General features: G+C 34.3%; 1 protein-coding gene across 1 annotated transcript in view; it reads right to left on the reverse strand.

The window, feature by feature from the left end:
- Ascc3 (activating signal cointegrator 1 complex subunit 3) overlaps positions 1 to 25,361 on the reverse strand; it is a 323,710-nt gene that overhangs the window by 184,630 nt on the left and 113,719 nt on the right. Inside the window, exons 11-13 of the mRNA XM_006983742.4 lie at positions 24,563 to 24,727; positions 20,165 to 20,341; positions 17,430 to 17,501 (exon numbers count right to left, since the gene is read on the reverse strand). Coding sequence (XP_006983804.1) covers positions 17,430 to 17,501; positions 20,165 to 20,341; positions 24,563 to 24,727 — 414 coding nt within the window. The remainder of the gene's footprint in view (positions 1 to 17,429; positions 17,502 to 20,164; positions 20,342 to 24,562; positions 24,728 to 25,361) is intronic.

The following is a 25,361-nucleotide window of genomic DNA, read 5'->3' on the forward strand; positions in this document are numbered from 1 at the left end:
AGAAATTAAGCAATTAATTCCATCGCACCCAAAATAATAAAATTTCTAGGAAGAAACAATCCGACATGGGAAAAATTTGCACATTGAAAATAATAAGAAACAACAAAAATTTGCTAAAATTGAAAAATACTTAAACAGAGACATCTCATAGCCACAGATTTTTTTTTAGACAAAGCAAACTATAAAATCAATGTAATTCCTACTGAATCCCAATAGCATTTTTGTTTTGTTTTGTAGAAAAAGAAAAACTCACTCTAAATCTACATGTAATTTCATTTTAAAAATAACAAAACATATAAACAAACAACAAAAAATCCAAAGTGTGGGAGTGTCCTCTTTCTTGACATTGAAACTTACTACATAGTAATAGAAATCTTATGACTACTGGCATAAATATAAAAATATAGATCAGTAAGATAGGAATGAAAGCCAACAGAGTAAACTCTCACATCTATTGTGTGTAAACATTTTGTATGTATCTGTGTGCCTGTGTATCCATGAGCAGAGGCCAAAGGTCAACATTTGAAGTCTGGCTCAGTTGTTTTCCCACGTAATAATAATAATAATTATTTATTATTATTATTATTATTATTATTATTATTATTATTATTATTTAAGGGATAGGGTCTGTCACTGAACCTGCTGATCACTGTTCCAGCTAGTCTGCCTGTCTCTGTACTCCCATTCCACAAGTGCTGGTGTTACATACAGTGCTGCTTTCTACAGCTTTTTACATGGGTTCTGGAGATCCTAACTCAGGTGCCTCTGCTTATGCGGTAAGCACTTTAACCACTGAGCCATTCCTCACACTCCCTGATCTTTATTTTTTAATAGATTATCAATCATTCTCTTGAGAAAGGCAACTTTGCATAAACAGTGTTTTGTCCTTCAGTTAGCAACAAAAGAATGGGCTTTCCATATGTTGTATTTTCTACCAAAAATGAGTCCATACAGCATGTGCTGGGCTTTTCATTTTGTGTGGGAATCTCTCTTTTCTAGTCCAATTTGAACTGCCTTGTTATGTTTAATCATGTGTGTCATGAAACCTAGCCAAATCTACCACTTTCTCCTTTCCCTGATGGGAAGATATCTTTTTCCTGCATCACAAAAGAGATGGATAAAGACTAAATGCCAAACATCATCTACAGTGATGGATCCACCAGCCATGGAAAACTGGCATGCACTACTAAGGCTCAATTTCCTCTGCTAATTCTCTATATGTGTGAAACATTAGCCCATTCATAGTGTGATAGCTTTCTTCATTGTCAACTTGATTGTATCTGAAATGAACTATAATCCAGAAATGGAAGGCACACTTGTCACATGGATCTTAAGGCAAGAAGATACATCTTTAATCTGGGCCACACCTACTGCTGGAAGCCTACGTAAGAGCAATAAAAGAAGGAAGGGTTCCTTCTTCTTGGCCTGCTTGCCCTCGACTTGTGAGCATATCCATTCCTTCAGTAGCATTTTTGCCTACTTCTTTGGGATTCCAAAATATACAGAAGATCTAGTCTCAATGGGAATGAGCAGTTGCTTGATTCTTGGCCTTTCCATTCACAATTAGCCATTATTGGACTGAGGCCTATAAATCATTCCAATAAATTTCCATATATAAATAGTCATGTGCACACAGAGAAAGAGAAAGACAGAGAGATAGAGATAGAGAGATATTCAATCTATAAGTTCTATGACTATAGAGAACCGTGACTAATACACATACATAGCTTGACTATGTTGCATTATCCATATTGACTCTGATAAAACATCAATGCACAGAAACAGTACTTCTGATCAAGATGGTGGGCAACTGTTGTTATTTGAATGTTTCCAAGAGGAATGAACAACAGTCTCTTCATAAACAGTACTAAGAAAACCAAAGGCCATATGCAAAAAATATTAAATTGTACTCATCATCTAAACAACATTCAAGATAGATCAAAGACCTAAATTTAAGAGCAATACCTATACAACTTAGAGAGTAAAACAGAAAACAGAAGGAATTTTCTATGCCCTCAAATTTGGTACTTGTTTCCTAAATATAATAAAAGACAAGCAATACAACAAAAAAAATTAGAAAAGCTGGACATTAAGTTAAAAACATCTGTGCATCAAAAATAGCATCAAGTGAGTGAAAAGGGGGCACACAGAATGGCAGAACATATTTGCAAACCATGTGTGTGGTAACAGTTATAAAACTCAACAAGATGAAAACTCAATTGGGCTTAAAGAAAATGAAAAAAAATTCTGGCAGAAAGGTATACAGTACAAATTGCCAATAAGCAACAAAAACATGCTTTGAATCATTATTTCCTGGGGTTGGAAATGAGATCAAACCCCACTTCACAGCAACTCGAACAGTCATACTTTTACAAGGAGACAGGAACAGGGCCATTAAGGATATGGAGAAGTTTTCAGGTCTGATTTGAACTGCACTTTTTTGTTTAACCATGTGTGTCATGAAAACTCAGACACACATATAAACTGTCACAATTTTTTTGTCAAAAACTTTTGCATTCCGTGATACATTAAACAGAATCATAGTGAACTGCATTTCCTTCCTAGGTAAATATGAAAAAGAACTAAAACTGAATATCCCAAAGAATATTTGTATGCAAATGTTCACAGAGCTTCCTCAAGAATGGCAAGAGGTATAAACAATACTAGTATCCATCAAACATAAAGAGGTAAACAAAGCAGTGTCTGTATGCCACAAGTTATTATTCATGCTAAAACATTGGGAAGTTTTAATAAACAAGACAGAAAATGATAAATATTATGTTATTCCACGTATGTGCAGGAGTGTAGTAGAGACAGAAAGCAAAAGGTTCTCAGCACTTAAGAGAGCTACACTTCTGGAAAATGATCCCCCTTTAGAATTTCAGTTTTTACCTACTATATGCATTATTATAGTTCACAGAAACAAACATGAAGGTGCAGTAGAGACCAAAAAAGCATCAGTTCTAAAATTCCAAGTACTATAAAAGATGTCAAATGAACTAAAATTTGAAAATTAAGATTCCAACTAAAATAGCTTCTGATTTGTTGCCATCAGTACAGGAAAATAAACAGAATAATGAAGCCTTTCTATATAAAACAGTATCGCACAGAAAAAATATTTTACTAACCTCCCAAACAGCCATATTTCATCTGCTTTGCTACTGACAGCCCCAACAGCAATATCTATTGTGTAGAACAAATTAAGCAAAACCAACTATCCCATTAATTATGTAAATATAATTCATTAGAGTGCTAGATGATAACAACTTCATTTCTACAGATGCCACTGGCCTTGGAAGCCCATTATATCTGAACACAATAAAAGATGTTCTGATTTCAGGAAAATAATGAAACAAAATATATTCCTAAAACCTCTTTGAATATGTTCCCTTTTGTTCTTAGATAATAGTCACAATGATTATTGAACATTCAAACATAATTTTCTCAAATAATAAACTTATAGTGAATCTTTACTGAAAACTAGACCTCGTATTTTCACTGGGTGATGAGAAGATAAAATAATAGGCTTATACATTCTTAGTCAGCTTTATTGGTTTAATTACTACCAGGCTTCTATCAAGAGAAAAACAGTAACATTCCAGGGCCTCTTAGATGGGCTTTTGACTATCTCTTTCAGTTTTTAGGTATTTTTAAAAATATAAATGAAAAATATCCTACTTTTTCATAAATGTTGTACTTTTCAATTTATCTTCTTGACTAGGAAAAAAAGGCAAAAAGGGGGAAAGAAACATACAAGGAAAACATGTCCATGATATCTGCAAAGACACAACAGGGATAATTATAGATCATGTTAAGAAAAAAGAGGAAGTAGACATCAGCAGTCTTTCAATGTATCAAAAATCATATTTTCTAAGAAAGAAATTAGGGAGAAGAGTCCCATGTAGTATAGCCATGAGAAAAGAGAATAAATACTTAGCAATAAACAGAACTAAGGAATTAGAAAGTCTATACAATGAAAACTTTCACACACTGAAGAAAACATCAGAAGATAGAAAGACCTCCCATGCTCATGGAAAGACAGAATTAACACTGTGAATAATGCTGTGATGCCAAAGGTGCTCTACAAGCCACTGCAACCTTATCACAATCCTTATGACATTATTCCCACAATTAGAAACAAAAACAAAAAAACCACCCTAAAGTTCACATGGAAACAGAAAAGACCCCATTATATAAAAGATTCCTTAGTAGAAAGAACAATGTTAGTAGAATCAAAATAGATGATCATATTATCCAGAAGAACACAGACAAGTACACCAAAGGAACATTATAGAGGATCCAGAAATAAATTGCCAGTTACAGCCACCTAACCTTTGATAACACTGTCAGAAACATACACCAGACAGGAAACATTTCATTTACAAGTGATGGAGTGAAACTGAAACTAGCCCAATATATATCATCTGTCCAAAAATCTATTCAAAATGAATGATATATAAGATGGATCTCAACACAGGACTCAAAACTATGAAACTGGGGGAGAAAAACAGGTAAAACACCAATACTGACAGGTAAAGAAAGGGTTTCCCTAAACACGAATTGAAAGTATAAAACCGGATCACAAGATTTTATACTTAGCCATAATACTAACATTGTATAATTTTATTCAGAGATTTCAATGGTAATGTAGTGAACAATGCATATAGTAGCAAATTTATATATATATATATATATATATATATATATATATATATATATATATATAAAAGCTGTTTAAGGACTAGATAGAAACAGCTAAAAATGGGATTTAGTGTAATTTTCTATGATATAAACAGGTAATAAATAATAGTTCAGAGAAACTCAATGTATCAAAAATCATATTTTCTAAGAAAGAAATTAGGGAGAAAAGTCCCATGCAGTATAGCTATAAGAAAGGAGAATAAATACTTATCAATAAACAGAACTAAGGAATTAGAAAGTCTATACAATAAAAACTTTCACACACTGAAGAATTCTGCTATAAAAGCAGGAGAATTAGAACAAGTAGCAAGTGTTGATTTAGTGCTGCTCAAGTCTATACTGAGGCATCAATACAAGTAATACAAGCAGCATAAAACAAGAATGCATTCAGATAGTTTCATTTACACCAAAGTTAATAAATATATAAAATTTGATATAAGTAACTTTGTAGATTAACTAGATTAATACTAAAGTCACATTTTTACATCAAAAATCTAGCAAATAACCTAATATATCTGATTTCTGAGGCAGAAATTTTACTCACCTCAATTAAAGTTGTCAAAACCCAAATTTTAAAACAAATATAAATAATTAAGCTAGCTTTCCTTTCATGTACTGCATCAGAAGACATACATTCATGCCCTGTCAAGATGCACAGAAAGTACACATCTAAATCACAGTGATAAGTATTGTCTTAATGCAAGGGACTTGTAGTGTGAAATAGCCCAAGTGAGGATAACAGCAGTGACAGGAGGAAAGGCTGTACACAGAAAGAAGGCACAGCAACTTTATGATCTGCACATTCTGTTCCTTAAAAGTAAAGACAGGCATCAAAAGAGGGTGGCCTGGTTAGTTTCTCGTCAATTTGACACAAGTTAGATTTATCTGGGAAAAGGGACTTTACTGAGAAGAATACCTTCATCAGATTGCCCTTAGGAAGTCTATTGGGTATTTCCTTCATTAATCACTGATGTGGGAGGGCTCAGCCCACTGTGGATGGTGCTGATCCTGGGCATGTGGTCCTGAGTTCTCTAAGAAATGAGGCTAAGTCACACACAGGAGCAAGACAATAAACAGAAATCCTCCATGGAGTGCATCAGCTCCTGCCTCCAGTTTCCTGCCTTGCTTGATTTCTGCCCTGACTTCCTTCAGTGATGGACTGCTACCTTGAAGACTAAATAAAGCTTTTCCTCTCCAAGTTACGTTCAGTATGGCTTTTATTCTAGCAATAGAAATCTAATTAAGACAGAGGGGAATAGAAGGAAACTGATGAAAAAAATGAGAAAAAGATCTGAAAACCTGGTCCTTCCTAGGAGGAGATATGCTCATAGGATAAAAGAGATATTGTTACACTGTGTCACAGGAAGTGGGTAAAACATAAGCTTTGAGCTCTACCTAGGTTTACACCAGTTTCATAAAACAAAATTTTTGTTTTAGTTTTATTTTTCTTCCTAAACTTACACAGTACTTTTTTTGTTTGTTCTTTAAGTTTAAAACTTAAAATAGATAAAAAGAAAAATAAATGGCATGGCAACCCAGGAAGTGTATTTCTCAATGATTGACCAGTAAAATTGTGGTAGTCAAAGTGTCAAGAATGATCAATTGCCAGCCGCAGTGAAGCTGATAAGAAAGGAATTTTCAACAGTGCTTACACATTTCTCAGGAAATCTTTATGAGAATTTCTCCAGTCACACACTATTATCAGCAGAAATGCTGTGGAGTATGTAAGTGTAGACCAAAACTGAGTTGTAGCCTCAAAATTCCTAAACTTCTCTTTATGACAAACAGTTTCATAGTATTCAGAAATAACAGTTAAAGAGGAAAAAAAAAAGCCTCAAATGTAGGCAGGGAGATGGCTTAGTGGATAAAGTAATTGCGTGAAGACCAGAATTCAGACCCTAAAACTCACATAAATGCCAGGTGGGCATGGTAGCCTGCTTGTAATTTCAGCCTTGGCAGGTGGAGCCTGGGGACCCCTGTAGCAAGGTGGCTACAGAGATAGGTATATAGACAGGTTCTGGGTTTGACTGAGACACTGCCTCTAAAGGAAAAAGAGAGCAATTGAGAAATATTTCCCAATCGACCCCAGGCCTCCAAAGGCACACAAGTGCATACACAAATACACCAACATGCATGCACACATTCAAGCACATCACACACATAAAATGAAACCAAAAGAGAAGAAAAAGCCTGCAATGACTAATACCCCAACACAACATCCACTTGTATATCTCTGAATGTGTCAGAAGATAACTGAATACAGCAGGGAGAGTGACATAAAGGGGAGTTATTTGTCTTTCTTTTCACATCAGTGCACTTATTTGCTTATCACGAGATGGTATTGATCATTAGACAACCATATGATCAGCACTGAAGATAATCTAACACTAGTACTCCCCGGCCATAGGAAACATTCTCTCTGAAAACAAGGACACTACACAGTTATTAAAGAAATTGCTGTATATAAAATTTCAAGATTACAATGGAGTACTCTTAAAAACTGTATTTTAGAAAAGTGAAAATCTTCTCTTTCTAAAAGGGTTCAAAAGTTACTCTTCAAGGGCTTAATAAGTGGAAATAAAAGAACAAAATATTAACATAAACTAACTTGTGGTACACATAACTATCATAAAGGAGCTAAGTCAGATATCTTAAGTTCAGAGAAATGAGATCATTTAACATTTCTGACAGAAAGGACTAGGTGAAATAATAGTCAAAGTAATGTACACACAATGAAGCATTTCAAGGGGGATACTCGCACTGTTTTACTGTCTCACAGGACCTATTCTGAAGGAGCTTTGGTATGCAGAGAAACTAGAAAAGGGCCAGATTAGGAGCAGGAAAAAGAGCTGTGAAATGGCCTGTGCAGTTCTGGAATAAACAATGATTGCTGGGATTGAGTGGGAACATGCAGGATGGGAAGGGAAGGAGAAAAATGGGAAGCTCTTAGAGATTCTTAGAAGATAAAACAGATAGGCACTGGTGAGAGATTAAGGTAGAGAGATATGGAGGACCTTTAGGTTTTGAGTCTATGGAATTAAATCTATAGTCCTGTTATTCATTGATCTAAGGAATAAAAGAATGCCATAGAATTAGGAGGAAGATTATAAATTTGGTACAGATGAATTTCACTGAGATATCCAGGGGGAGATGCAACATATGGTTACATGACTCTAGAACTCAGAAAAGAGGTCTGGGTGGAAAACAAATACATTGAGTTACTTTTAGAATGCCCATAACTGAGAATGAATGAAAGCTTAAGAAAAATTGCTGAATTAAAAGCATCTAGGAGTGCCGAACTCCCAGTACTCGGGAAGCATACTCAGGCAGATCTCTATGGGTTTGAGGCTAGCCTGATCTACAGAGTTACAGGACAGCCAAGGCTATTACACAGAGAAACCCTGTCTCAGGGGAAAAAAAAAGAAAAAAAGAAACCAAAACAAAAAAACAACACAAAAAGGGTTGATGAGTAAGCCGGACAGAGAAGGAGAAGCCTTAAAGGAGAAACAAACAAAATGACTGAAGAGATTACACCGGGGAAAAAAAAAATTAGATGAATCTTGATCATAAGGACCAGAACAAAAAGATTTTTAAAAAATCAGCTAAGCACTGTGGCACACTTCTATATTTTTAGCTTCTCATGAGGCTGGGATAGGATCTTGAATACTAGGATTTTTAGACTAATTCTGGCGATGTAATAAGAGTTTCAAAAATGTTACCAAGAATCAGAGATGCTTGCATATAAAGAATAAAAAACTTTCATAGGCAAAATAGTCATTGCTAATTTCCATTATGAAAGTTCACACAATAGAATTTGTTTTTATTGTATATGAATAAACCTGAGAACCAATGTTAAGAAACAAGGACTCAGGAGGTAGCTCAGGTAGCTGTGCAGAAGGAGAGCCTAAGTTCTGACATATGAAACACATGTAAAAAGTCAGGCATGGCTGTATACTCCTATATTCCCAGCTTAGGGTAGGCAGTAAAGGAAGACTAGCCATCTGTAATTCCAAGGTCTCAAAAAAAACCTGTGGAGAACAATTGAGAAAGACACTTGATGTCAACTTTTTTGGTCACAGGCATATAGACAAGAACACACACACAAATACCCCTCAAAATCATTCCATTTGGACAGAAAATTAATCTAATTATTAGTCAATTTTATGAAATGTTTTCAAAACTTGAAATAAAAACATGTATAAACAATAAGGAAAAAAAGATAAGATACGCATACAGTATAAATAAAGATTGGCATTTAGTTTTAACATGGCCGAAGTTCTTGGGTCCTCTTTAACCAAATCTTTTCTTCCATCAAATGGGAGGCAGATTTTCTTTTGAAAGTTTGATGTGAAAAGTTCACTTAAATATGTTATAATTGGAGAAAGTTCCTAATTTGTCTTACTATCAGTGTAACAAAGTTTGTGTAAGAAGAAAATCTCAATAGAATTAAGGCATCAATTATTTTCCCATTCTGTAAGTTACACAGGAGGAGGGGAATTATTAACAGGAATGATAAAGCTGTACTTGCATTTGGTAACACAAAGAGAAGCTTACAAATGAGATGTTTCATTAGTTTGAGCAGATGGATCAAAATTAAAGGCTGAATCGCCAACTTTTAATTTCCCAGTAGCCAAGAAGAGCTTGAAGTCTTGCAGAGTAGGAATGCTGAAAATCAACAGGAAAAGGTTTTCTCCATCTGTCAGCACACATGCCTGAGTGGAACACAACTGCCTCCTACCGTTGTCAATGCTTTTAAAGCAAAGCTACACATAAAGTCTATTAAGTACATGAATGCACATGTTTAGATGACTGGGGTACTGAAACTCATGGACAGAGAGTACCAGCATGGCTTCTGAACATGAGACTTCTCTATTCTAATTTACTCCAAACAGGAAAAAAAATGTTTTAAAAAAAAGTGTTAATTATTTAGCAGAAAAATCTCTTTGTTGCCTAAGAATCAACAATCTTTTTTTAACTGACTCTATTTCACTCTTTTTATTACTGATCTGAAAAATAACTGTCCTAATAATAAAAATCAAAGTTTAGAGAGAAACCAAACCAGGTAGAAATTCAGAATACCAGACAACCGCATAGAAAAGAAATAAATAAAGCCAGGTGTATTCACTGGAGGGTTGTTTTGTTTTTGTTTTTGTCTGTTTGTTGCTTCTGTTTTAAGCTAGAAAATGAAAGAGGCATGAGATACATCTGGGAAACTTCAATTCGTCATCTTGGACAAGAAAAGATTGCTTTATATAATTATTACTCCTGAATACTAACTGCTAAGTTATATACAAAGGAGAAAAATAGGACTGAAATTTAGATGTTTCCTTACTAACAATGAAAGGTATGTCCACAGAATTTGTAGCTGGCTGTTCAATGATAACATGCTCATGTGAAGTTAGATCTGTCCGAGTTCCAGAAGCAAATCTTACTTTCTATCTAGCTAACTAGCATTCATCCATAATTAAACCCACACGTCTATAATTAATCATGCTTATATGTACAATAAAATACTTAGGTAGAAAGGCTTTTAGAAAAGAAATCACATAGAGTTTTCAATCAGAAGTGGGTAGAATACTATGAAGATTTAATGGTCTGTCTGCTTTTTAGATAAGGCGAAATGTTGAACTTCACATTCTTCTCTTTTCTCAGACAGATAGATACAAACTCATGTATTTAAAATTAACATTTGGAATTTCATACAAAGACAGTTAGTTACAGCAGAGAAACTAATTTCAATCTTAATCATGAGCGAAAAATACAATTCTGCAGCTCTACTGCACTGAGATTCTTTGCTGACCTTCTGAAAGCCAGATATAATACTACAACATAGTTAAGGTACCTCTTAAGATGATTTAATAAGGAAAAAAGAAACTTCGAGAATCAAAAGCATCCTGGAAAGAAATTCCTACACAATTCTCAGTATCAAAGACTAAAATGACAAACCAAACATTGTAATGGTAAGTCAAGCACTGCTGAACTTGTAGAAATTGCTAACTCTAGCTTCTAAAATAAAAACCCATGGCACCTTGTTCTCCAAATACTCACAGTGAAATTGTGGGTGCTGGTGGCATTCAGTAGAATGCTGCCACGTCTCAAGCTAAATGATCACAGATTGATTTCCAAACACAAGAAGAAATGGACAAATGCTTCTAAAAGATAGATACAGTTATAGATTTGCTTTGGGCACTTTCCCCATAGGTATTCACATACTATAGGAAACACAAAGATGTGAAAAGAATGGAACTCTTGAGTAGTTACATTACAAAAGAACTATTAGCTGTATTATGACTGGTTTAATGTAAGAACCTACAATCTTCCCAGGATATTTTTGCAAAATGAAGGCTTTGTAATACTACCAACACTAAAGGCAAGTGTCAGTTAGCAGGGAAAGCTCCAAAGCATTCCTATTTCCAGTCTTCACCATACCACTAAGAACCTGCTGTCTATGAAGATAAAAAAATTCATCACAGTCAAACTACACTATGACAAAGTTTATGAAGATGATATGTCCCTCACAGCCAATCTTTCTAAATAGAACTTATCCTACTAGAACAAAAATCTAAAAGAACATTGCACTAAACATCCTAAAAACAATTATTTAGATTTAAAATTTAAGGCAGAACATACATTTTAATGTTATTATTTCTATTTATGGTTCTTTCATAATTTCGAACAATTAAAAATACAATAAATTAAAGAGATCAAGAAAAATTATAGGGAACTTAAAGTCATGAGATGCATTGAAAATGTAAATATACAGAGCAACAGAAGCCACTCTGTAGGGAATAAGCAGTGATTATTTTAACTCCTCTTTGTGTGTGTGTGTGTGTGTGTGTGTGTGTGTGTGTGTGTGTGTGTGTGTGTGTGTGTGTACCAAAGGACCACGAGGTCACAGGTTGAAATAAGAAAAGTGGGGAGGAAGCATTTTTTCTAATTGAAAGTAAGTGTATGTCCAAACCAAAGCCTAATACCACAGTGAGGAGAAAATATTTGCAAATTAAGAAAAAATATTCAGTATTAAAACAGCACTTTGTTTTATATGTCATAAAATTGAAAAAAAAATTAAGGTGGCAAACATACATTGGGTCACAACCTTACACCAAACTACACTGCCAACATCATTTAGAAGAAATCTCATTAGTTTTTAAGATTCTGCATCTTATAAGCTCTTAGGTCTGTTGTGAACACAAAATGCTTCTATTTACTTGGAGAACACAGAGTCCTTCCTGTATAGCAAGAAGACAAAATGTGGCATTTGTTCTGATTCCATTTTAAGGAATGAACTAAGTAAAAATTTAAGTAGAAAAGCAGCAACTAAATAAACAGAAATTTAATTAAAAAGTAAGTATCATTTTTAGTAATAGAAAGCTGAAACATTTACAACACTTAGCAATGGAGGAATTAATAATTCTATTATAATTATAATTAATAGCTGTGAAAACTAATCTTCACAGTCAAAATGACTGGATTTAGAATCACCTGGATGCAGACATCTGGGAATATCTATGAGTGTGACTGCAGAGATGTTTACACTGAAATGGGACGATCCATCCCAAATGTAGGAGGATCCACTCCAGTGAGCTAAGGTTTTCCAAATAAAAGGGAAGAAAGGAGAAAGTCAGAAAGTCCCCTTTCTCTGTTTCCTGGTTAATAACACGAATGAACCAAATCAATACCACAGCCATACCTTTGATGATTATCGACTGAATTCCTTTGAGCTATGAGCCACAATAAATTCTTTTATCCTGAAGCTGAATTTCATTCTCATGCAGCTATGAGATAGGTAACTGACAGAATAACAAACAATGTAGAATGTTATTAACAGTACCTCCTGTGTTTCTGTTATAGTGGTATCCTTAACTAGCCATATGACTTTGGGAAGCTGCTTAACATGTCTGAGGCTCATTTCCCCCTATATCCAAAGCAAGTATCTAGGCACGTGTCAGATTAAAAGTCTAAATAGATTCACATGGTATGTGAAAATTAGAACTGAAACTCTTTTTTCTCTCTCTTGCAGACAATGAAGTTGTGAAAACCATGTAGATACATTTAAAATCCTTATTATTCATTAAGTAAAAGAGTGAATATAAAACCACACAAGCATTATAATTATAATTTAATAATTGATTATAGCTAATAATCAAAATTAAAACTGCAAGTATGAGGGATAAAAGAGTAGTAGAAGCTGGGAAGATGGCTTATGATTAAAGTGTTTGTTTGACAAGCAAGAGGATCAGAGCTCAGATCCCTAGATCGAATAAGAACTGTGCTGTGGGATGTTCTGTATGTCCTGTGGGAGCCCGTTCTTGGGTTCCTCATGGCTTTACCCAGCAGGTCCGCATAGAGGATGATTAGGACCACAGGCCTGAGTGCAGGTGTCTGAGATGGTCGGCACTTGGCTGTGCTGTGGGATGGTCTGTATGTCAAGTTGCTCTGATTGGTCAATAAATAAAACACTGATTGGCCCGTGGCTAGGCAGGAAGTATAGGCAGGACTAACAAAGAGGAGAAATAAAAGAACAGGAAGGCAGAAGGAGTCACAGCCAGCTGCCACCCTGAAAAGCAGCATGAAAAGATGCCGGTAAGCCACGAGCCACGTGGCAAGGTATAGATTTATAGAAATGGATTAATTTAAGCTATAAGAACAGTTAGCAAGAAGCCTGCCACGGCCATACAGTTTGTAAGCAATATAAGTTTCTGTGTTTACTTGGTGGGGTCTGAGCGGCTGTGGGACTGGCGGGTGACAAAGATTTGTCCTGACTGTGGGCAAGGCAGGAAAACTCTAGCTACAGAACTGAATTAAGTGTGGTAGCCCTCCTGTAATTCAAGTCTCAGAAGGGCAAAGCAGGATCCACTTAGCAAGCTGGCTAGCAAGAACAGCCTCATCTATGAGCTCTGGGCTATTAAGAGACCCTGCCTCAAAGACTAAGGAGAGATGGATGAAAATTTTCAACATCAACCTTGAAATGCTTCACATTATGTGCACACTCATGAATATGCTCCTGCCCATACACACATACACACATGTATATATATATACTGTCACACACACATATGGGAAATATATACATGTGGACACACATTAACACATGAATACACACTCTCACATACATATAAAAAATACTTTTGGAAATATATATAAATTATCACTGTATTAAGAAGGTAAAATGGTAAACTAAAATTTATGAAAAGAAACTATGAAATCAACATCACTTCACTTTTATAATGAAGAAATACACAAAATATGTACGTTTTAAAAATAAAATTCAAGAAACTCATAATAAAAGTGTTAATGCGAATCATGCATACAACCTAAACCTGCTTCTGGAGGCCACTGCTGACAGGTCAGAGCTGTTCCACTCTACTTATCTGAAGCAGCACAGATCTGGCTGCAATTTCTGATTTGAAAGTTTGTTTGTTGGCTCCCGAACAGCAACTTCACTTACACAATCATCACAGAGCGTTTTCAGCTAGACACAAGTACAGAAAGTCAATTTTGATTTTAAACACTCATGAAGAACTGGCAGTCATGGTTGTCATGACATGCAAACCAAAGGTAGCTCAGTAATTCTTGTCTCCAGCTTCTCCCTTCATAGTGTGAGCCTCAATTCCCAGGTTCTTGTGTCTCAGAATCATCAGCGCCTGTGACCTGATGGCTTCCCTGGGTATCCCAGTCAAGTTTTTAACTTCTAATTAGGCACCATAATTATTATAGTTCATGTGAATTTACTAGAATATGAGCCTGCCTTCGGGAACTTTTGCTTTGAGAAGTAAAGCAGTGAGTGAATTTACACTGAAAAGAGTTGGTAGTAAGATCTCATCTGTACTGACAACATATCTCCAACCCATATCTATACTTTATAAAACATGATTTTTAAGGAGACACATTGGCCTCTAGTAATATGTGAGAACTATGCAAAAAAATTCCCTAAAATCCTGCAAAGTACAACATTTGTTTGAAATTTTATCCAACAATATAAGAGACAAAGGTTACCTTTCCTAGCATGAGATTATATTCTATTTTTCAAAGAAATATTTTTAATATTGAATATGATCATATTATAAATTAGCATTAATAAATATATCTGAAGAATCATAAATAGCATGATGATGGCCATAATATTGGAAAAATAAATGGTTTATAGCCAATGGCCTTAAAATGGCTGTAGTACCAACAACAAAAGTATTCCTTAGATAACTTAGAACTTACAACTGCATATGTTTTATGTGCATATTTACATATACGGGCATATGTATTTATCCATCTCACTAAAAAATAATGTGCAAACATTGTACTCTTTGACCCCATAAAATGATCTGTTCCAATGAGAACCACACCTGCACTGCATAATAATGTAGCAAATACAATCAGGCCCACTGCATAATGATCCCTAAATTCCTTATCCAAGGGCTCTGTATCACAGATTTAACACATTGCTTATAAGAGATATTTGTAACAAATGCAACCCCACCTGAAAAAAAAAAACAAACCAAAACCCTTCCATCTACAGTGAATTCGAAAGCCTTTCCACCTCAGCCTTACTCTTTAAAACAATATAGTAGAACAATTATTTACAGTTTATCATGTAATAGATACTGTAACAAATCTAGAGAAAATTTAAGTGTGTGAGATGTCCATAAATTATATATATGCAAATAACCATGCTTTTTTAAATGAAAGTCTTGAAAACCTCTTGATTCTGGTATTTTTTTATGGTGGGTGTCTAGAACCAGGCCTGTAAAGATGTTAAGGAGTGACTGTATCAATTATCTGGCCAGTAACTGTTACCAGTGGTAGCAAAGGAAATATTACTTGAATTTCTTTAATTCTAGAGTAACAGGATGTTCTAGTTTTATCTCTGTTGCTCTAATAAAAGACTATAAACAAAAGCAATTTAGGGAGGGAATAGTTTATCTGGAATGCATCGACTTCCAGGTGACAATCCATCACTGAGGAAAGGTAGAGCAGGAATTAAGGCAGAAACCATATTGGAAGACTGCTCACTCTCTGGCTTGCTCATTAGCTCATGTTTATTGTATATTTCACATTAATACGTTTACATTTTTACTTCTATTATTTAAAAAAATCTTTAAGCCTTTTTATTTAACACAGAATCTACGAACTATTGATGAAGGGTTTTTTTTATGTTGGATGAACAGTCAAACACAATTAAAAACCCAATTGTAAAATTTTACTAATGCACAGCTCTAAACAGATGCAGACACAAAATAGCTAATACATTAAATGACAAGAGCACAACCAATATATTACTTTTTTTGAACAGGACTTCATTTATATCTGTCAACTATGCATAACCGTACATACCTACCTCAGAAGATGCTGAGAGAATTTAGTAAATGTAAGACAATATTATCATTTTCAGGTATTAATTAAGAGCTAGAAAAAGTATTACTTTAAAATAATCAGGGATTCTTGATTTTTTAATTAAAAGCAGTTCTGTTAAAATTAAAACTTTATAGTTAAAATCAGAACCGAGAATGCAGTTGAGTGATTTGTCTAACACTCATTTGATCCTGGGTTAGATCCCCAGGAATGGTGACACCATGCCTGTGATTCAAAACCTGTGAAATATACACAAGGAGGATCAGAAATGAAAGGGTATCGTTGGATACATGAGACCTTGTCTCAAAACAATAAAAAACCAAAACAGGACAATAAATAAAAATAAACAAGGAATGAGGATCATAAAACAGACTAAGATTAAACAAACAATCAAGCAAGCATTCTTAAGACCAATAACATTCTATTAAGATTAGCAGAAAAACAAATTTTGAAAGCTCTTCTTTAAAAATGACAATATATTTCAAGCGTGTTCACAGGGTGGCATCTATTCCTATTCTCAGACTCAGGTTAGTTTGACTTTTCTCATATACAGAAGCTGCAATACAATTCAGCCTTGGGGTTAAAGGATTCTTTTGTACACAAAAGTATGTTTTCTTTTTGCAATAGACCAAGACTACTGGAGAAAGACCACAACCAATCAAAACACTGAGTTGTGGAGCCCAGTCCCAATGGACAAATCCACAAAACACTCCAGCACCTAAGGCTCAGGGAATATGACAGAAGAGGGGGAGGGAAAACTGTAAAAGCTTATGCAAATAACCAGAACAAAAAAATAGATAACAGTTAATTTTTATATAATATCATTCCATGTTTTCTTTAAAGAATTGTGGGACAATTGGGATGTTAATAAAAACAAAACTGATTAACTCTTTCTCTTTCCATGTCTGACTCCCCACGGATCTCAACACCTCAAACACAATAGTCATGTGGTCTACCATTTAGCCATACCCCAGACTCAAATGCTCAACTTCCAAACAAAATTAAGTAATACAAAAATCTACTAAGCATATTTCAAATATACTTCATGAAAACAGTGAGAATAACATCATGAAAAACCTTAATATATAAAAATATGAATTCGAATTGAGTTTTGAGAGGTTTGTGCTTTTTAAAACAATTACAAAAACAGAAATGCAAAGGCCAAACGTTTTCTTAAATACTTAAAAAAATAGCAAACACAATATGACCTATCAATAGTAGTATCACTTAACAATATTTATATGACTCATACAGTTACCCATTAGACTAAAACAATTATGAAATAAATCTTAATCTCAGAATTCAGGAAAACTTTTAAGTGAAGATCGAAAAATCTATAGTTGTTCATGAAGCTTTTCTAGAAACAATATAAGTCAGTGTACCTGGTGTCCAGCCTTTACTTGTTTCCAAACGCTTTCATAGCACACTTCATCCATGTTATTCAACTGTTGCATCTTAACGATTTTAAAACATGAAAATGATTAAATAAGACAATGAAACACTTTCAAAGTACAAATGAAACTTTGCCAATTATATTACAAAAACCTTTCAGACTAATTACAGCACAGAAGCAACAAATGAAATGTAAGTATCTAACACAGAACAAACCAAATAAAATTAAAAACACAAATAAAGTACTTCAGCCACAGTTTCAGAGTACAAAGAATGCTGAGGTTTGAAAAGTTAGTATCTTTGTGGGTGATACCAGCTAGCTATAGATATGTTAGAATAGATTTTAAAGTTCTCTACTTCCCCTAAAAAACTTCATTCTTCAGGCTATTTTTTTCCTGTCTCATTCCATGAACCACATAGCTTTCATATGTGTCTGAAAATTGAAAGAATACAGGTTGTATGACAAAGAAAATTCTAAGGAAAGAAATTAATTCACTGCTTCAATGGTGTAAAACATTAAAAATTGGAAAACTTATGACTGACAATCTGTGGCTAAGTAGGATAAAATTATCACAGAGTAAACAGTCCCATCAGTGACTTGGAAAACAAATCTAACCTCTTCTATCCCCAAGCTAAATCCCAACATTTTCAGTGTACTTTGGATTGGGTTCATTTCAAATTACCATTCTGATATTCCAGAATAACAACTGGATCATATCTTGAGTTTCTGAATGAAATTCTCAGTAGCTGGTCATAAAACAACTTAACAATACCCTGGTGAAATCTTCACACTAGCCAACTATGTATTTCAAATTAACATTAAACTAATAAGTTATAATAATAAAAAAATCTGTAACTATAACAAATGAACTATTCATACTATGATATGTAAATTCTAATTGCCAAACTTCTAAATATTCAAAAAAATCATATCACTTCTTCATCCAACATGTGTTTTGTGAGTATACTGCTGGCACAATGCTATGAAAAACACTTTGAATTTAACTATAAGTGATTTACCAATCTGAATGATGTAATTGAAAGAAAATAAGATTTTAGATGGCTTTCATGCATTTGAAATATTTAAAAAATATCTCTGTGACTGCAATTTGCTCTAAGTTAAGCTGCAAGTCAAGAAAAAATCTGAAATGTGTCTCCATTCAGCTAAATGATATTTTGAAATGAACTAAATAATAAACTATATATTTAAGAAATGATGGGAAAACAAAAAGCAAGTATTTATAGCACTCCAAATCACTTGAAGTAATTGATGAAAGCCAAATATACATGTCACAGTTACTATCATAACAAACTATTCTTTTTCTTTTCTAATAATCTAAAAAGGAGCCCTACTATTAGAAGGTAGCTTGTTGAGATTTTCTTTGGCATGTGTATAAAGGTGAAGTGTGTGTGCAGGCTAGCATGTTCATTCATGTGTGTATTTTATGTATGTGCATTTTTATGTATGTGCATGTAGAAGTCAGAGAATGACGCCAGGTATCCTCCTGATTATATGTATCTCCACTGTATATCCCGAGGCAGGGTCTCCTATGTGTCTGTTCTAGCTAGTCAGCTTGTTTGGAGGTATCACCAGTCTCTGTCTCCTGTGTAATTAGATTAAACACGAGACCAGGCTCACCTGGCATTTATGTGGCTGTAGATACGAGCTTGCAGCAAGCCCTTTGCCCACTGAGCCACGTGTCCAGCCCTAATACCTGACCCTTCCACCATGTTGCTGCGGCACGTTATTTGTTCTAGTAACAATAACTGAATACTGGAGCCAGAACGATTGCTTAGTGGTTAAGGCTCTTAGTGGTTAACTATTCTTGTTGAGGACCCAAGTTTAATTCTCAGCACCACTGTAACTCCAGATCTAGGATGATCCAACAACCCTGGCCTCCCCAGGCTTGGGCACTCAGCGGCACGTCAGTAAATATTATAAAAAACATTTACTGAGCATTCGTCCAACATTCCAACAGTATGAGGCAAAAATGGCTGTTTTAAGAAAAACCTTATTTTTAGAAACAATGTAATTAATGAAGGGCCAAGTTTGACCAAATATTATACAATTCCAATCTGTTCTCTTTTATAAAATAGGTCAAAAGGACTGTGATTATCCTAAAGCTATTTCTTCTAAGGAGAAATAAGAATTGAACAGAATAATTTTTAAGTAAAGTTTTACTACATTGTTATAAAACTGTAATAAGAAATATTAATAGTGCAAATGGCATATGGTGGTACCATTAAAGGAATGACTGTTTTTAAATCACTATAAAGAATGCTAGAAATATTCTTTATATATAGTTAATATAATAATTAAAACATATTTTCTTAAGCTCAACTCTCCCCCTTTGGTTACTACCATGAAATCACTTTTCAATCTGAAAGCCTTATTCCTTATTTTAAATGAACATTATATCAAAATATCTATTATTGATTTAATTAGCTTTATTTTACAATGTCCTTCAATTAAATAAAAATAACTCTGTGAAACTTTTAACAGCTGAAAATACAAAACACATGTTGTTAATACCGTAAGCTACCATAAGAACCTTTCTGCAGGAAGAGTTCTACTACCTAAACTGAGAAGTATGCCTGATTGTTTGAAGCCATACGTGTATGCTATGGAAGTAGCACTTGGTGGTAGTATTTAATCTCGATTAAGTATTCAAAAGCAAGCCAACAAAAATATTTCTTTTAATAGTCTATTAAAACAAGCTCTTACCTTATTTGCACTTTTAATACCTAGGAATGTCTGTCCAAGAGGTACCGGTCGAAAACGGCCATCAAAATAAAAAAGTCCAATGTAAGGGTTAACATGCAAAAATGTAGCAACATCAAGGTAGTTGGGTAAGGTTGCAGACAGCCCGAGAATTCTTATCATACTCTGTGTGGATTCAACCTGTATGGATAATTTCAATTGAAAGTTATTTAATTAAATAAGATTTATGTAAATTAACCAGAAGGACCATCATGTATCCTACCCATATGAGCTGCTAAAAACTATAGTACAGCAAATAGATGTGAGGTCAGAGAGTCAACAGAAGGTCTTTTCATATAAATCTCTACACATAATAGATGTATTATGGATATGTGACTCAGTGGTAGAACACTTGCCTAACAAGTATAAGACCATGTGTTTAATCCCCTACACACACACACACACACACACACACACACACACACACACACACACACACACACCACGTACGCATGCACACATCATATTCTTTACCTACTATCATTAAAACTCATGGAATTGACATTAAATAGCTACAAAAGCTTTGTAACAATGAGAAAATACAATACATTTCAAAAATTGGGGCTGGAAACTTAGTTCCTTGGTGGAAAGCTCACCTGGTATGTACCAGGCCTTGGGTTTGGTCATTGTTATTACCTAAATAAATAAATAAAATTCCATGAATCAAAAATATTAAAAAGGCCAAATTCTGATTGTATTCTAATACTGTAATATACATAAAACACTAAAACCAAAAGATGGCCAAAGGTGTCCATATACTTGATAATTAAAACAATCACTATAAGGCTATGATGTTGTTATCAAAGTAAACATTGATAAATTTGTTCAGTCTTGGAGATTCAGTGAAATAAGCAAACAAGGTATTGTGGATAACTTCATGGTTCCAGAACCATCCAACCACCTACACTGGGTGACTGCATGATCCATGGTAATTAGGTGATACAGTACTGAGTTTGGCACAGGTTCACACCTGTAGAGACTACTTGAAGCATAAATGGGAGAATCAAATCTAGATGGAACTGGGTAGAAATTGTTGCGCGCGCACACACACAGAAAGAAATATATAGGAATTTGATTTCACTAAAGTAATTTTATATAAAACAGTAAAAACAAATTAAATTTGACCCAAATTAAAGAATTCCAAACATCACACAGAGTAATGAAACATGTATTGCTGAATACTACAAAAACCTGTTTTGCAGATTCTTCTTCATCTTTAGCCCAGAAAATAGAGAATTAACTTTTTTGGGTGGGCAGGAGATATGCTGATAATAGAACCTAAGACTTTGCAGAGTAAACTTTTCTGAATACTACCTCATAAAGTCTAAGTTTGTACAGTCGGTCTCCTTGTTGAAAAAAGTTAAGAAGCAATATTAGTTTAATATTGTCAAGTACAATAATTTTAATTACTTACATATCTATCTTATCTCCCCATGATGTCAAGTGTGCTGTGAATGCAATTCCTAATCTACAGTGTAATTTCTGACCATTAACAGAAGCTACACCACACTGACACAGCTCCCTGCATCATTCACATTACCAGGAATCATGGTTACATATGATGTGAAACACTACCATCTACTGGGAACCTCTGGTAATCACAAGGAACAAACAGAAATGTGCTTTTTAATACAAGTAGTAATGAGCACTACATTACCACTTTGGTAAGACATGAGATTCAAAGATACGTTTATATCAAGGACATTAAAATCTAGTGAGAAATACAGAAAATGAAAATGAGTTGTACCTAGCTGTATGATAAAGACTGATAAATGCTAAAAACGTGCAAAGTGCAAGCAGAGGAAACATAGACAGGTGTATAATTTACTATAAGAAACTCTTCATATAGCAGTATGTAAAACTTACTCCTTTATTTCAGACATTGCCTTTTAGCATGTAGGAAACAGAATGATGATTTTAAATATACAAGAAGTATGTGACATGTTCAAACGAACAGTATATTTTTAATAAATATTTGCACACAATGACCAAGAATGAAGTAGTTGCACAACAGGCATTTAGAAGCCTTAATTAATTGCACACAGGAAAAACCCACACTTCACCTCAAGTAAGTTTGGGTTAATAGTATGCTATAAAAAAATAGGGAAAAATAAAATAGTTTCAAATGGCTAGAACCCACAGTAGCTGACAGATTTTCTAGAAATTAAAGTGAGATGACCAGATTTTAATATTTTTTAATATCTGGAAGTTTTTCTTAGGACTATAAATGGGAAAAGTATGAGAAACAATTGAAAAATGTTAACATTATGAGGAAGACAAGGAAAATGTGGAATATGCTATATGTTCTCTGAAACAAACCACATGTAGTAAAACAGCCCACGTGAAGCAGCATATACAGCCACAGGAAGGACTGATACCAATGCAACTTTCCATTTCCTGCTGCTGTAAGAAGCTAGAGTCAGGCTAGTCAAATCCCCTGCCAACACATGACCACACTCCTCTAACAAATGTATAAATATTTACTTGGTCTCTACACCTCTACAATTGCAAGAAAGCCCTTATCTGTGGAATGGTTTACGTTGATGGACTCTTAAGGTGAATAGCTGAAAATAAATGTGAACTGAATGGATTCATGCGTCATGGCTCCCGGGAAAAGTCACCAATTCTCTAATATCAAAGCATAAAATAAAAAAAATCAAAATCATTCTCTTTGATGTAAAAGATCTTGGATGTAAACTCTGGAGCAGAAAACAGGTGTTGGAGGAAGAGAGGTTGTGCAGAGAGCAGCAGTTACAGACATTTCATGGGTATTCTGTGTCACAACTACATGCGTCGTTGAAGTTATGCATTAGATATTATCTGATTTGATAAATCACAGTAAAAATTTGAAGTCTTTTTACTTTATGTAGGTATATTCATGTGTGTACATTTATAATTTATATACTGACACGTTAAAATGTGACATGTCATAAATACTCCTCCAAGCCCATCCTCACTGTGAAAACCAGATTGGAGCTCCTCCAACTGCTCTCACAGACATGCACCTCACTCTATGCCAAGAACTTTATTTTATTGACTACTAAATTCATAGTACTTGGAAGTGTTTAGCCAGTACATGGTCTGAGTTGAATAAAGTTCATTAAATGACACAATGAATGAATGTAAATATATATTGCACACTTTTTCTTCCCATAAGTGCTGCTTTCCAAGGGTAAATATTTAGGATGTAATAATACTAAGGCAAATGCGAGTCTTAGAGAATGTAGACATTTCAAGAATGAAAGTAAGAGATCATCAAGAAATCCTGAAGAAAAAAAAAAAGCAAATGAGCAGATATAAAGAAGAAAATAAAGTAGAATTAGAACACATGAAGGGAACCAGTGGCAATGGGGAAGGAGGTGATAATTGTGAGCAATGCAACCATAATTATGTTCAAAGAACTTTATGTATATATATAAGACATCATAATAAAACCCATTACTTGATACAACTAGTACACACTAAAAAAACAAAGTTCAAGTGGACAGTCAAGATATGGTGTATCATGGAGCCACAGGGAAGAAGCTCAAATCGAAAAGATGGTTTGATAAGCAGTATCAAATATCAATACTTAATAATATCAGTAAGTTTAAAATTAAGGCTTAAGAACAATCTTTTAGTAACTGATGAGCCTGTAAAAATATTTTATTTATGCTTATGTTCAAGCAATCACCATCCCACCATAGATGGAAAACAAAAGCGATGGGGCCAATACACATGAATATACCTACATGTCACATTTTAATGTGTCAGTATATAAATTATAAATGTACACACATGAATATACCTACATAAAGTAAAAAGACTTCAAATTTTTACTGTGATTTATCTAATGCATAACTTCAACGACGCATGTAGTTGTGACACAGAATACCCAAGAAATGTCTGTAACTGCTGCTCTCTGCACAACCTCTCTTCCTCCAACACCTGTTTTCTGCTCCAGAGTTTACATCCAAGATCTTTTACATCAAATTTCCAGAAGTTAAGTAGAAAAATAAAACTTTGGGAAGCATTTGAAGGATTTTTTTTTTTTTTTTTTTTTTTTTAGTGAAATTAAATGCAACTTTTAAGCTGAAGAGAAAGTGCCCCTGAACAGGAAAAGGTAAGGTAGAAAACAAAAAAAGGAGCAATTTATAGAGTGAAAAGTTTGGTATCCAAGAGAAGGGCAAGGGACTTGAGAGGAAACGGGTGTAATGACAGCTATGATACTGATGGTGGCAGAAGAGGCTGGATGTCTCTTAGGAAAAGGAAAGAAGTTTAAACTTGAGCAAAAAGAACTGGGGTGTAAGCAGGAGGAAGCTGGAGTGGAAAAAAGTGAGACAGAGGCCAGGTGAAGCTTCTAAGTTGATAACTGCCTCTTACCTGTCGTAAGGTCCTTGCAACTATGCTTTCCAGAACTGGGCCCCGGTCTTCATGAAGCAAGTGAACTTCATCAAGAATCAGGAGTTTTACAATTTGAGAAAGACCAACATCACCAACACTCTTTCTTGTTACTACATCCCATTTTTCTGGTGTGGTCACAAGCATCTAAAAGAAATAACAAACAAACTAAAATAGAGAAAAAGTCACCAAGATTAATTATCAACTATATCAATAAAAAAATACTTTTGGATACTTCGATACAGCTCAAATAAAAAAATGTTTAAAATACCCCAGGATGTCAACTTGTTCACTAAGGACAACAGTCAACTCAAAAGTATATTTCTCCAAAGTATATTTTAGACAATTATTTAAAGGTGAGTGTAGTTTGCTAGCAAATTACAGGTGAATCATAAAAATATCTCATAATGAGAGCAATGCTGTTAAAGTAGCATATGTCATAAATAATGCCTATCTGAAAAGAGACAGGAAAGGGCAGAAAATTTAAGAGGAAATAAAATTAAAAATCAGGCTTTACTCTAGCATGCCACCAGTGTTAAGGCTCTTCAAATATGGAATATGCTACTATTGATATTAAGTTCAAAAATCTGTTCTTTAGTATCTACTATAAATAAACTACTTTATGCATTAAATATTTACACATCATTTATAAAATTCAGTTGACACACACAACAGTAGAAAATCAGGGACTCAAAGCAGGGCATAGGTCAGAGTATTCACGTAAGCTTCAAAGAAGTAGACATCTGACATTATATAATGAATTGTTTGGATCTTTAAAAAG

This window comes from Peromyscus maniculatus, chromosome 16, assembly GCF_049852395.1.
Source record: "Peromyscus maniculatus bairdii isolate BWxNUB_F1_BW_parent chromosome 16, HU_Pman_BW_mat_3.1, whole genome shotgun sequence".
In the NCBI taxonomy this organism is placed as follows: Eukaryota; Metazoa; Chordata; class Mammalia; order Rodentia; family Cricetidae; genus Peromyscus; species Peromyscus maniculatus.